Raw genomic sequence first — 15,257 nt, 5'->3', positions numbered from 1 at the left:
GACAGAAAGGTCAATTTCAATCCAACAAAACAGTACTTTAAGATTTGAGCATGATCATTTTTCCCTTCAGTCCGCTAAATGGAAGGAGTGGGAGGAAACAAGATCAGGAGATGCTTTAAACAGACAGTGCACTCGAAACAAGTGCGCCTACATTCTGCATGTAACTAAACAAATGCACAACATCAGAGAGGAAAATCCTATTCATCACATAACTGAACCTTGAGTCAATGCTCAATAAAGAGCTACAAGGAGAAAGGACTAAAGCAGGACAAAAAGGACATGCTTCCCTGCAACAGATTAGAGAAACAGTCTCTCCAGGAGTCAAATATTCCATTTTCAAATTCCTGTGATATTTCACCATCTGATGCAAATTTCGGTAAAACATCTGGGGGGAGGGGACACAGGGAGGGAACCCAGCCTTTTTGTTTCACTGCGCTTGCAGAAATTTCTAATCACAGTATATAAATATTGAACAGATTTACATACTGAGGAAATGCTACTCTCTTCACTACTGGAAAAATGAATTTAAAAACAAATAATAGGTCACAGTTCTCTGTACAAACCTTTCCATCAACTCCTTTAACTGATGTTGATTCCCAGATTCTCAACGACACCCAAGAGACCTTCTATGATGCCTGAATGAGGTACTTTCAAGACAGCAAATATAACTTATTTTCCTTCTGACATAGCTTTCCCTAGCTAATAGGCACTTCATACATAGTAACATCCATAACTTCAAAAAAGAACTTGCAACACAAGCTCACTTAGAAGGACAGAAAACTATGTGCTTTTCTACTTAAAGACACTTTGTGTGAACAGTATTAAATTTGGTATTGCAATGCATAGTTTCTTAAAATCAAATGCCCCCTCCCCTGCTCTTATCATGCAGAAGAATTAATAAAATTACTTTTCCTCCCCAGAGAAAATACGCATTTGCCTAAGCTTGCAGATGACTAGGAAATAAAATGAAATAGAAGATCTCTGTCCCTCACCTATCAGTAAATCTTTGAAGAAAAAGGTATAATCATTTTAATAAAAAAATTTAGCTATAGGTTGATGTGATATGGGCCCAACTACGAGCCCATATACTATACGTTCTATACGTAGAACGTATTTGCATCCTGTGCTCTTTAGCAATAGAATCCTACTTTGTAGGAAAACAATATTCCTATACCAGAATTGTTAATTACAAGAAACGCTACATGTATTTCTGACTCAGTCTACCAAAAGAAACACTTTAAAACACAAATACATCTACTGGAAAAATACACGCTTAGAGCCTATTTACTTTGAGATAAACAACCATGTACATAATCACAAGGCTGTTGACCTGTTTCCTTACATCGTTCCTTGAGAAAAGCATACTTCGCAATTATCCTGTTCCTTCAGGAAGGAGATCTAGGGAGAACTATTTTTTCCTAAGATGTCATCTTTATACATCCTTTACACATCTTTCTAATCAACTTAATATTACAAATTTATCCTAATAACCAGAGCATTCTATCAGTGGAAAAGTGAGAAGAAATAATGTTCTACTAAAATCTACATTAACAGTATATATACGTCAGCGTGAACCTGCATGCTGAAACACTGAAAAGTAGGCCATCCCTCTGTAACTGCAGCCTTCAAGACACATTGGTACAATCTAGCGCAAGCTCCGTGTCTTTCCTCTAGTAGTACTCTTTTACCAAACGGAGAAACAGTTACAAGACAATCTCAGGCTGTCTTCGTGTTTTTTTTTTTTTTTTTTTTTTTTTTTTTTGCTAACTAGACTGTCCTTTTACATTTCAGAGTACTAGTGAGCAAGCTGCCATGGGTTTAAATAGATCCAGGCATGGCACTGGGAGACGACCTTGGAAGGGCAGCAGAGTTCTGCTGCGTACTTGATGTGACCCGAGAACCAGGCATGCCTCCCTCAGGCTGGGGTCGGTAATACTAGTGGTGTAAGGTCCTATCTTGCCTTGCACAGCACTTGCAGCATTAGCTACTTAGTAAGGAAGTCATATAAGATTATCTCCACCTGTGGGAAGCTGCAGAAGAGCTCAGGCTAACCCCTCCCTTACAGTAAAAGGTCTGATACTTCCTCTAGATGTCTTGCACAAAAGAAAAAAGCACCAATTCAAGAGGAAATTCCCCTAGTCCTTCCCAGGCATGTTATAGGGAAAGGATCACGGATCTCCCAGTTACGATGTGGAGAGATGCACCTGCCAATTGTGGCTATGCCCAAGACCACATGAATACCTGACAGCATATGCCCGAGTTAAAGGGTCCAACAAGGAGAAGGATGTCTTAATCTACCTTCTACCGACAGATGACATTAATCATCTATTATAACCAGAACGTACTGTCTGAAACACGATGCAGAGATACCTGGCAAGATCTGTGAACTACCGTCAGCTGCAGCATGCTGACAAGTACATAACTTGCTCTCTGCGAGGCACTACTATATTTGGAAGAACTTTTGTCTTCTCATCATGCCAGGGATATATCTACTACCAGCTATACCATTCTGCTTTCTAGACTTCAGAATACTTAAGTGACATGTTTGTTAGTGATGAAGAACATAGATCCTATACTTGATATTAGCATGGTCTATATTCAAGCATAAGGAAGGCCTCAATTTGTCACAGCAGGAAGTAGTCAAAAAACAGAAAGTCTGGTTACAGTGAAGTGACAAAGCGAGTCTCACTTGACTGAACATTCATACATTACAGATCAAAAGACAACGTTTTGTTAGAGAATAATCAGAAAATAACAAAAGTTGGCAGGTGAAGAACCAAAGAAGTTGACAGAAAATAGAAAAAAAGTTAAAAAGAAACAAACAATGAATTTTGAAAGCACCAATGGGAGAACAAAACAAAACCCAACAGCAGGAGCACTGCCTTGAGCCATCATAGATGAGTGAAACTAAGGGTGTGAAGAATGAATCACCTGTTATACAGCCAGGACAGAATATGGTGTGCACTTAATAGCAGTAGTGCAAAAACATCTCCAAATTCAAATATTTTACAGTGAGTGCATACATTGTTTAAACAACTTGATTGGTGTCCAAAAGAAAACCCCTTATTTTGAACATACAAGAAAATCTGAAGGACAAACAAACACACAAGGAGGTCACACAGAATTGCTTTTCTCACCACCACTGCACTATCAAGAACAAAACAGTACCTTGTACTCGAAATGCTCCATGGAGTGGTAATTGAACACAGAACCGTATCTTCTGTTCATGAGTTTAACATACCAGTCTGTAATTGCCATTTCGATATCGGCAAAAGCCTCATTTGCTGAATTCCAGCTTAATAATGTTTCATATTTCACATCTAAAAGCCTCTCAAGTGAGCATATAACGATGAGTGGACATCAACAGTAGCAGCATTTTTATAATGCAGTCATATTTTCCTTAATAAGCATATATATTAGTATAATAAAATCATTTCTGCACCTGCAGGCTAATACAGTAAGTGAAACATTGTCATATAACACTGCAAAATTAGTGCTATTCCAAGCTTAGAATTGTTCTCTTTATTACACTTGCCTTATTATTAAAGAAGCAACAAAAAGAAATGTTGCAAAACAGCTCCTCTGACAGTCAGCATTTTTCTTCTGTCTTTGATGCATTTCCCCACCACAGTTGTCACAGCAACGACACATACAGAAGCAAAGTCCCACAAGAGGCAGTAACAAAATAAATAGCAGTCCCAAGGCTGCGCAGACTATAAAACCGATTTCATAGTAGATGGCCTGTAATTCAGACAAAAATAGTGGTAATAGTAGATATCATACAGTAACTGCGATCAATATAGAGGAAATAATTAAAAAAAAAAATCAAACTAAAGACGAAAGCATCTACTAAGTTACTGAGGTTATGGACTTGGTGTTTTTTTCAATAATCAACAATTTTTCTAACAAAGAGATACATAACACTGTAGACAGTGATAGCTAACAATTATTCAACTAGAATATCAGACAGGTAAACTACAGGAATGAATCCTAAGAGAGAAATATGTTCAGAAGAAATGAATGCAAACTGAGGCAACTGAAACGGATTAAAAAGGAACACATCTGATTTCCTGGGCCACAAACCTACTGCTTCGCTCATTTGTTTCCAGAAAGCCTCCACAAACGTCAGCAAGCCTGTCTAGATCAGTACTTCACTTGGGGGGGGGGGGGGGGGGGGGAGGGCCTCTTTTTTATTCAGTTATTGATAGAAAGATTATTATGAACAGCAAAGGGAAGTCCTTCACTGGAACATGGATTGCGCTGGCAAGGACTGAAAAAGACAGGAGGGGATTTTAGGCTGTCTCAGGTGAAAACATTTGTTCTGCTGCTAAATAACAAAACAGCAGCAACTACAAGATGGTTGTCAAAAGCGGGAAAGAACAAAGCGGACCCACGCAACGCGATACCTTCACCGGCTTTTACGCTGGGAGCAGCGCGGGAGCCTCGGGCCGAGCGGCAGGTCCGGCCAGCCCCGGCACGGCGCCGGCACGCGGGGCAGCGTGACGGGAGCTGGGCGCTTTGCACGCCGTTTCCCTACGCTGCAGAACAAGGCGACGCGTCCAGAACGGGCCCCGGCAGGCGGCTCCGCACAGAGCCGCGCGGCACGCTGCGGGGATGCCCCCGCGGCCTGCCTTCCCTAGCAAACCTCTCTTCTTTCTGCCCCAATTTTGGGGGAACTAATTACCACACTACTGTTCTGCGTTCTGCTTTACAAACCTGCCAGCACAAGGGCAACCTGGCAGCAGCCAGACGAGAGGAAGAGCTGCACATCATCCTATGAAAGGAGTCACAGTTCCTCCCAAGCGCGGGAGCATGCTCCAGTCCCAGTTTTCCTGACGCCCTTCCTCAGGATCCCTAATTACCAACTGATCCAAATACAGCAACCATCACCACTAGCAGAGTTGCAAATTTCTGACCTAATTACCAATTCTAGGGTGAAACCTAGTTTTATTCTTATTATTAACCGCTGGTTAATAACTGTTTTCCCTTCTGAAGGCTATGAATTAGATGCTCTGGAAGAAGAACTTGGCCAGATTTTGCAGCAGAATTACATAGTAACCCACAGAAACATACTTATTTTCTTTTCGAGTTAACAGTCCCTCAGAAATTTTTTGACAGCATAGATTTTAAAATAGATGAAAAAATGTTATTAAAAATAACATTAAAAACAGTTATGGACGTTTCAATAGGAGCAGTGCATATAGATGTTAGTTTTTTTTCAAAGCTATACATCTACCAGATACACCGTAAGACATTACCTGAAGAGTCAGGACAACATTTTCTGGCTGTGGAAGTCAAAACAGATGGAGAACGTGTATAATGCACAGGCAGCATGCACAAAAACAAATCATGTGAGTAATGAATAATTAACCATAACCAAAACAATTAAAAATACAGAAATAAATAATAACAATAAATAAAAAGCTAAAGTAAAATAATGCATAGAAGCACTGCTAAATAAGGAAAATTATTCACAGTAAAATATATAGCAGAGAATTTCTGGTTTGCTTGAAAGGAATCTAGGATTTGTCCAATATAAATATTTTCACCTTAAAGCAACAACAGACCAATTATTTCTGCACTGAAAATCTGTTTCTTGTAATTCCCAGCACATCTCACAGAAGAGATGGCCAGAGATTGCATTACTTTGCGGTTTAACAATTTCTTCATGAATTCCACCTGTCATAACTGTTCCATTACACTCCTGACTTTTTCTTTTTAATTCTAATTTTATTTTGGCGTAAGAAAGAAGAGCAGCTCTAACAGCAGTTTTGGAACACAGTAGGTTTTTCTGAACAGATTACATACAAAATTCGCCTATACTTTTAAGGAATTATGTAGTGGTTTACTTTAAATTATTCAAAAGTAAAAAAGAAAAGGCATTCAAGGAAGACATAAGAAGTCTATTTAGCAGGTTCCTAACTGATTTCTCATCTGTATTTTCAGGAAAAAAAATGAGAGCACGGTTTTCAATGACAGGGATTTCGGAAGAAACTCATTTCCCTTTGTTTTCACCATGAAAAGAGAATTTATTGCATTTTTCCCATTCATATCTCTATGACAAGTTCACACCTCACAACAATTTCCTTTTTCTTCTAAGTGGAAGAGAAAAGGGAAGCAGACTAGTGAAAAGACCACGAGAACCCTCAACCCAAACTCTGACGTGTCAGCGTGTGAGAATCAAAAGTTTTACCAAGTTTTAGGAATTACTTTTCTCGAGTGTCACATATATCTTTATGAAACGTCTACTGTACGATATGCTTAAGACATTCAAAATCATAGCTGGCATCATATTTTTATAGGAGGAAAACCAACGTTTATCCTCACTTCACAATATGGTACCAAGTACGATTCTGAATGTTTTAAGCGAGCGCATGTCCCAGCAGCACTCACCGTGGCAGCAGCAGTGAGCTGGCTGCCTCGGAGGACACACAGCAGCTGCTCTCAGCTGCTAGCTCGTCCTCGCAGATTTCTAGCCCTGACAGAGGCTGCTGGAACAGCTACAGTGCAGTCCAGTTGGGAGCACGGAAACGGGAGAGGCCTCCTGGCTCACTTGCACAATTCTACAAATAGGTAAAATGATAAGGAGAAATGACAGCATAAATTTAACAGAATAAATACCAAGCACACTTAAATTTCTTGTTCTTGCTATTGAAGGGCTGTTCCTAGCAATCAGTGAACTAGTGAGTCTGTTCCTCTATTTACACATGCCCTGTTTCTGCCCTTTTGTTTCTATACTAAGACCATCTTTTGCCCAAAGAGTTGGCCTTTCTTCCTGGTGTTTCCTCTCCACACATATAACGTAACATATCCAGTTACTTACCAGCAGCCTTCAGTGACATTCATATTCCCCTGTCCCTCTCGGAAATTTCTCAATTGATACATTTGCCACCATACTTACCTCTACTATCCTACTGATCTCCTTAAGGCTACCTCTCACTGATGCTTTGGTCTTCTGACACTATTTGTCCTAATTTATTTTCTTATTACAAATTTGTTTTAAAGTTTCGGATTGTATTCATGTCAGAATTCAGACCTGAAAACGGTCTACTATTTTTCTTCTTAAGTACAGCTAATATTGTATTTGCCACCCTACAGTCATACAATAATTTAACAAGTGCTTTTACTACACAGGATTATAACTTTAACTGGTCTCAAAGTTCCCATGACTTTTGTACTAGTTACTACAATATTACACTCACATTCATGGATAGGGCGTATAGTCTAATAGTTTTACAAAAGACTCCATGAACTCTGCTCACCCTTCGTCCCACCGGAGGTGGGCAGACACAATCTGTGATGCATCGCTACCACAAAGCCCCTCTAAACACACACATGTGATCAGAAAGAGTCTTGACACAGCATGAGGACAAAGCCCACACACTCAGATGTCATGAAGAGGATATCAAACTACTGAAGTGATAGGCTGGTTATCAGAAGAACACGGTAGCCCAAGGCCTTCCACCTTCAAATCCCAAGATTATTCAGGTCATCTTGATTCAAGGCAAAAGCTTAGTGACTGTATACTGAGTTCCATAATAGTCTACATGACATGTACAGCACATCACAGGGACTGCAAGCAAACAGCTCATACCAAGTAACTTGTCCATTGTTTGGTCCCACTTAAGGTTCCTACTAGGAATTTGTAGGAACCGGTTGGACCTCAACCGGTGACACTGACTGAAAGATGGGGTATGGTCCCTGAGATGCCCTAAAATTAGATCCATGACAGATTCTACTTTCTCCTGCTACCAGATATCCTGAGAATTTCAGCTGTTACAGGATAATCACAAACCTAAAGAGAGAACGGAAAATATACTTGATATGAATCTGCACATTACATAAACTAAAATATACTTAAGAGTAGGCTATGGAAACTCAGTTTTACAAAAGCATCAGAACCAGCATATGAATTCAGCTTTTTGCGGGCAGTAGCTGAAACCCACATGAGAACTGAGCAATAATGTTTCTCTCTTTTTAAGTAATTTTAGATAAAAACAATATTTTTCAACACAAAGAGCCTTCAATCCTTGTGCAATAGACAGTACAATCATATTACATCTGGAATTTATAATGGAGCTCTAACTACGCAGAGTTTCTTTAGACTGACTTATGTTATGAAAGGCCCTTTGTTATTTTTCTTGAAAGGTTTTGGTCCCAAGTTTAACATGAAACCATCAAACTTGATATTCACAAATTTCATTCTTGCATCTAGTTGGCTGAGGTTTAAAATATGATTTCCCACTTCAGGTAAAACAAACAAACAAACAAAAAAAACCCCTGAATTTCAAAGTCATTGCTTCTGTTATTTTATGTAGAGATACATAGACAATTTACCTTTTGATAATCGCTCTGTGTATTCCCAAACTTCTGCTGTGCTAGTTTTCTGATGAGATCTGAAAATAAGAATATTCCAAAGTTTTAAACAACATAAATTAGGAAACCTGGGGAGAGAGGTTGGTGTCAATTCTACCGTAAGTAGGCAAGACAAAATTAAGAACAGACACCAACAGGATAGGCAAGCACATCAGCGTTTCCATAAGCTTGTTAAGTACCAATATTTTCAAAACAATTGCACGTTTTATGAGAAAACTGGAAGATAACCAGGTTATCAATAAATCAATTCCCATTGAAATGCAGTAAAGGTTTTTCTGAGGTCACCCTCAGTATCTTAAGCATTATTACTGAAAAGCTAATCATGAGCTTATCAAATCATCTGGACACAGCTCTGGGTAGCAATTTTGCTTCATTGTGTTTATGACAGGTACACATATATGACATTATATGCACAATGTGCAAGACTAGTATATTAACAATGACTTCTTGACTGGATGGTACAAGGAAGAAGGCCTTTACCTTTCCGACATCATCCTCATTTCTCTTATCCAGCAAACTTATGCTCTCTCTGGGACCAACAGATCTTGTATGACAGTATGGAACACAGCCAAAACAAATGAGGAAGCCTAAGACATGCCAAGTTACTGAGACTGCAGCTCCATCTAACACGCTCGTTTCCTACATCATTCACAATATAGGTATAATACAGCCACCAGCAAAAAATAAATTAGGGGCTTAACACAAAAAGTATCACTTAACATCACAAATATCATTTCACCACACTAGTTTCTTCCAGTAAATCCCAGCAGCTGCAAAGAAGGGATCCCACTTTGGGGACACTACCAGCCTGCCCTTAACACTTAGGGCAATGCTGGCAACTTGTGGCCCCTGGGCATTTCCATGACACCCAGCACCTGAAGAGGGGCCCCTCCAGCTCGGCAAACCCTCTGCTACAGAGGGAGCATCAGCATCTCTGAGACTGCTCCATCCTAGGCTGTGCACAAGAAGCAACATTTGGGCCCAAATCTGACCCTTTTGCCTCCTCATGGGGAAAAGGAGTGGATTAGGTGGGAGCACTGTGAACTTCTTTAGGGAAGAGCACTTTCCCCCCCGGCCCGTCCATGTTTGTACAGAGCCGGACTCGGTGCCGCACCACTAGACTCCCGCAGGGCATTAGACTTTTTTGAGAAAATCTGAAGTTACCCATTCTGTGGATCAAAAAAGGACCTACAGATTCAAAAATGGTTATTTACCACCTAAAAAAAAAATCTAAACCCTCTAACAATTTTTTGAGGCACTCAGGAAATACGTTCAGTGAGTTCATAGGGGATATGATCTCACTCTTCTCCTTTAGTTCTACACAAGTTTCACAAAAATAATTCCCTAAGCAAATAGCTTCTCTGGTCTTCTCCTCCATCCCCTACCCCAAAGGAATATTTACTTGACTGATCTGTAATTTGAAGAGAGCCTGGTTGTGAGAGATCCTCACAGAAAATTGTTTCAATGGAAGTAAAACATGCAAAGAATCATAGCCACCAGGACTGCAAATTAAAAAAGAAAAATAATCTGTTAACAGGTTACAGGGATAAAATAGCCATTCTGTAAGAACAGAAGAGTTACAGTCCTTGCAAATATTTTGAAGCACTGCTATTAAGCATCTTGAAAATCAAGAGATCACTGAAAGAAAGGGCACACACACTTGATCCACAGCTGTAGTTCTCAGGTGTCACACACTGGACCAACCAGGTCCTCCTTCGCATCGAGCGCAGAGGGAGTCCATGGCGTCTCATAACGTGTGCATTTCTCAGGCGGGTTCAGCAGCAAAGTAGCATGTAATCAAATGAGGTAATATTGCACAAGCTCAAAAAAAATAATTTCTACCAACTATGTTAGACAACTTCTTCAGCAGAAACTAAATTTCTTTCCTATTTTTGTTTAAATCTATATACCTCCCAAATGAGTAAGTTCAAGAAACATTTGGTGCACAGGATATTTAGGTAATGAACTCTCTCTACAGCTAGATGCTTTCTAACAACAGTAAAAGGGCTAAAAAAAACCCCTCCATGTTTACATATTCATCCAATCATTTAGCACTGTATGATAACTCTTTTGCAGTGTCTTATTAGAGATAGATTTCTACAAATTCAAATCAAAACATGATGGGAAGGAAAAAAAGGAAACAGCTTCTGCGATCCTCAGCTGCATAACCTGGCACACACCTGCTGTGCGAGGGTGGCCAAACACTGGCACCAGTTGCCCAGAGAAGCTGAGGAAAAGGCCTAAGCAACGTCTCTTAACTTCCAAATTGGATCTAACTTTGAAGCTGCCCTTGCTTTGAGAAGGATTTGGACCACATGACCTCCAGAGGTCTCTCTGAATCTAAATTATTCTAAATTTAGTCTATAACCATGCTTACTTTTTATTTAAAAATACATTAATTAATAGGGAAGTGAAAGTATTGCCAGGAGGCATGTAAGAAAGCTAATTTTTGTTATTGACAAAAGCATCAATACATTTTCTGTTGTCATGAATCAGCACAAATACATTTTAAAAAACCATGAGGCTTTCCTAATGAATAAAGATTCACAGTTTTTACCAGCTCTGTTAACTGTCTGTCTCCTGTCATACAATAAAATGAAAATAAAATGCAAACACATTTTATAACATATACATAAATATATACTATATAACTTCATTTAAAAAATATACATTTATATCTATATTATAATATATAGTATTTTATGCATATTATGTTTTATATAAAATGCATATATTTATGTATATATACCTAAATGGACATCTGTATGCATGTGTATATCTGTAAAACTACTCAGTCACAGAATCATTGAGGTTGTGAGGGACCTCTGGAGATCATCTAGTCAGAGGAGGGTCACCCACAGTAAGTTGGTCAGGGCTAGGTCCAGTCAGGTTTTGAATATCTCCAAGGAGAGCAACCAAAAAAAAAAAATTGTCTTAAATTCCTCTGCACGTTCCTGATTCACTAAATCACTTTATTTCTATACTTTCCATTATTTAGAGCCTGTCAGTCAAAAAATGACAGAATTGATCTGAATACGCTATGACAAACTGATGCAAAAAAAGACCGTTTTCTACATTTTTTTAATTTCAAAGGCTTTAAAGCCTGTTCAGCAGAAACTAAAGCACCTTTAGGTTTATACTAATCAAGAAAACCTGAAAATATATACAAAATATTCCCCCTTGGTTTGTATAAATTAGATACTAAATACTGCGAGAAATACAGGTTTCCTGTAATACATAGCACTATGACCACTATTACCTAGCCCATTTTTCCTCAGTTTTCATAATGTGTGTTTTCCGTGCCAAATAAAGATTTACTACTTATATTATGTTGTAAGGATTTTCAGAAATACTCTGAAGCGTCAGAATTTTCTTCCCCCTCACCAGGCAGCACAAACAATGAGCAGTCAAGTCTACTTGACTTGAGCAGTCATTCTTTGCAATGAAGTTACTATTTCAATAGTCCTCAGTATCAACCACATTAGAGAAATTCCCAGTTATTTCAAATGACATGTGGAAGTCAGATATACTCCCATAAAAATTATATTTGCTAAAATTTAACTGAAGCTCATCTTCAGTTACCTACCCACACATTTGTGGGCACAAACACACCTCAGTGGTTTTGCTGCATTAAGCATCTCCCACCTACGGTTTATACACATCCATAGTAATCATGTTTCCTACAGCAGTGCATTAGGGTTACGTGGGGGAACATCTTGTGCCAAGTACCATGTAAACACAAGCATCATGTTCTCACATCCAGCCGCTCTGCTCACTGCAGGACAGTGAGGAGACACCTTAGCTAGCATTTAATTCACTCCTCTCCTTGGGATCTTGCTTTGCTTTTATAGACCTCCTTTCTTCCTTAGCTAGGACAGCTCCAGTGTAAGTTTTTATTTAAACTTGAACTAAGGTAACTCACCACGACTGGCAGAATACCTTACACCTGATGCAACACCTTGAGTCCGATTTCCCTTTCAAATACAAAAAGGCTAGGCAGGTATAGACAAAGAGTGGTGTCCTCTATTTCCAAATTAACCGGATTACTTCTCCAACCCATGATTGACCAGCTGCACACGCTGTTTCAGAGGACACGTAATCCAAGGCTTTAGTGCAGAGCACATTTTATCACTAGGGTTAAAGAGATTTACCTTGTGAGGCTCGTTTACAAGGCTAATTACACTACTGCTTTACTCTGTCTCCTTCCTGCTCTCATCACACATGCAAAATGCCATCTGCCCTAGTAAATCTAACTAGCCAGATGAACTGTTAATTTACCAATGCAATTTGTGGTGAAATATTAAGCACTTCCCTGAGGAGCTCCCGTTAAGAAAACATAATCACCAACTGCTGGATAGCCGGAGTTTTGTGCAAATACACTCCATATTGTACTACTCTGACAAGAAACCGAGGTTACCACTAGGCTTCCTTTCTAGAACTACGCTACAGAAAGTGATAGTAAAAATAACAGAGATTTAAAAATAAGCTGTCTGGCTATTAAGTATCAACATAAATTAGTTACAAAATCTTCTGCCAAGAAAGCTTTTCAAATCTAAGTGACAGGAAAACAGTTGGAATAAAACCTTTGGGAATGCTATGCTTGATCTTCACTCAAACAATTCCACTGCGCCAGTTCAGTCATAGTGTGACTCCGCTATTATTCAAATTATGCCTGAAATTAATTTATCCTTTTATGCATAATGCAACATATTATGCTTTTATTACGAAAAAGCCTTCAAGCAAACCAGTAACTACAGCACTGAAGCATTCAACTCATGCTGAACAGAGATTCTTGTAATAGCAGTGGAGAATTATATAGATAATATGCATGATAAGTTAAAAATCATTTGAATGCCATCTCATTCTAACTCACATCATAGTATTTCAATCCATTCTCCTTCACCTATTATAGACAGAGTCAACAGATTGTGCACACACTTAACAGTTCAGTGTTTCTCTGAATACAGGTCACTTTGACCATATTTAGTTTCCTGAATAAATAGCAATATTGGAAACTACCTGTTAGTCTGAAATTAATGAGATAAAATGGCTTCAAGCTTTTTTCCTCTCTAATTATGACTTAGATGTTTAAACAGCTCTTCCAAGTCCCATAAAAGCACACACCAGAAAAGCTGTATGGCATGTATTTCAGATTCCTTATAGACACCAAAATTTTGTTGTCTATCTTAGAGCAAGGTTTACTGAAGTTCAATATAATGACATTTTAAAATGCTTCATTTGACTTCAGCATGGCTTTGGTTGCTTCCCCCAAACTTAGAAAGCCTCTTGCCATTAACTTTAATCTACAGTCAGATTTAAGTCCGATTGAAAAGTGGTAGGCAGGTACCTACCAAAGAGCTACCTACCTCCAGTAGGCAACCCAGGCTCCTGCCTTTTACTGCCACATAATTACTTAATGCTTCTGCTCACTCATACTGTCCCTAATCCTGCAGCTATCATTCAGCTCCAGTCCTGCTGCTGAGCTAGGTGGGAGCTCAGTCACGTTGACGGCAGAAGAATCCAACATGTGCACAGCGCGGAGAGCTCAGCGCAGGTCCTGCTGCATTGCTCACCCCATGAGGAGGATCCTTGCCTCCTTCCTGAGAGCAAGGAGGAAACTCAGTCTGTAGGCCAGATGGGAAGCCTTAGAGCTGAGGAGTTCTTCCCACTTAGCACACGACAGGAGACCACTTCCGTCTACAGATGAAGAGTCTAGTCCATGCACTCCCTTGTACAGTCTAGATCATTCCTCTCCACCTCCAAATTCAAGCTGTTTAAGAGCACTGTTAACGGGCAGAACAGTTCACGCCCCTCTACCAGATCTTTCTCAGGCAGACTAGGGCCATAACCCTGACCTCAAACTAGGAGGAAAAACTTGCCTTCTTGGACGGACAGCTTGCCAAAATGTTGAGGGAAGACGTTTTCTTCCTATATAATTCTCAGGGGTTTTTCCCCAAGTTACCCAAAAGATCAGATCGCTTCAATTTCCATCCTTCGCCTCTCTCTGGAGAGCGGTCTGGCCATCTTCCCTCTGAGCACAACTCCTGAGCTGTGTCTCCACTCCAAAGCTCACACAAGACCATCTTCTTATACTACAGAGATGGCAAAAGAAAATTCTCTGTTCAACTGTGTGCCTATTCACCTGCATTAAAGAAATACACTTGAACTCCATATATAAAACAAAATCTTAAACCATCAGCCATTCCTTTGGATAAGAAAAAAAAAAGGAGCCTGGCAGTTGTTCCTCCCTGCTGACATGCAAAATGGTACCCCAGAACCTGTTATGCTACAAAGACTAGAACTTGCTTGAATGGAGGTCAAATGTGACAAACGCATACTGCATTGCTGAAGTATTTTCACTTTTCATCTGCTATGGCAAATGCCCTTTCACTCTCTTCTGCCTTTAGTATGCTATCTCCTCTCACCAACACAACCATCTCTTCCATTCTTACTGACTCTTTCTCCAGTTATACAGCAATTAAAAGCAAGAGAAATATTCTACATTCCCATCTTATCCTAGAATACTCCAGCTCTGCCTTCAGCTCCAGCAACACACAAAACGAGAAAAGAGGTAAGTGCATCCAAGGTAAGTGCATTTAAGGTCACAGCAGACTTGAAACATGCACTGCTTTTATTCACAGTTGAAAGGATGAGCTATGAAGCCTGCCTAGAAATGAGCTTCAGGTTATAGTGGGTACAGAGAGGGGTAATGTGAGAGAGAGATAGAACTGCACTATGTAACGGGACAAGGAGACGATCAGCTGTGAGCATGATAGGAAACTGCAGGAGCCGTCTAAACAGGGTGCACTTTAATCAGAGAGTAGGGAGCTAAGTGCAGAGCAGTTAATGGGAGATGTGAAATCACGGGGCAGCAACTGCTG

At 39.7% G+C, this 15,257-nt stretch overlaps 1 protein-coding gene across 10 annotated transcripts in view; it reads right to left on the bottom strand.

The window, feature by feature from the left end:
- The window catches only part of PROM1 (prominin 1), a 65,820-nt gene that overhangs the window by 33,620 nt on the left and 16,943 nt on the right, over positions 1 to 15,257 (bottom strand). For 5 of the 10 annotated variants that reach the window (XM_068943328.1, XM_009673284.2, XM_068943332.1 and 2 more), the window contains 3 exons: positions 8,338 to 8,396; positions 5,259 to 5,285; positions 3,536 to 3,741 (listed from right to left, as the gene is read on the bottom strand). In XM_068943328.1, coding sequence (XP_068799429.1) covers positions 3,536 to 3,741; positions 5,259 to 5,285; positions 8,338 to 8,396 — 292 coding nt within the window. The remainder of the gene's footprint in view (positions 1 to 3,535; positions 3,742 to 5,258; positions 5,286 to 8,337; positions 8,397 to 15,257) is intronic. The other 5 variants (XM_068943333.1, XM_068943330.1, XM_068943327.1 and 2 more) reach the window with 2 other exon arrangements.

This window comes from Struthio camelus, chromosome 4, assembly GCF_040807025.1.
Source record: "Struthio camelus isolate bStrCam1 chromosome 4, bStrCam1.hap1, whole genome shotgun sequence".
Classification (NCBI taxonomy): domain Eukaryota; kingdom Metazoa; phylum Chordata; class Aves; order Struthioniformes; family Struthionidae; genus Struthio; species Struthio camelus.
Note: the sequence above shows the minus strand (reverse complement) of the source record. Positions and strands in the feature narration are given on the sequence as shown.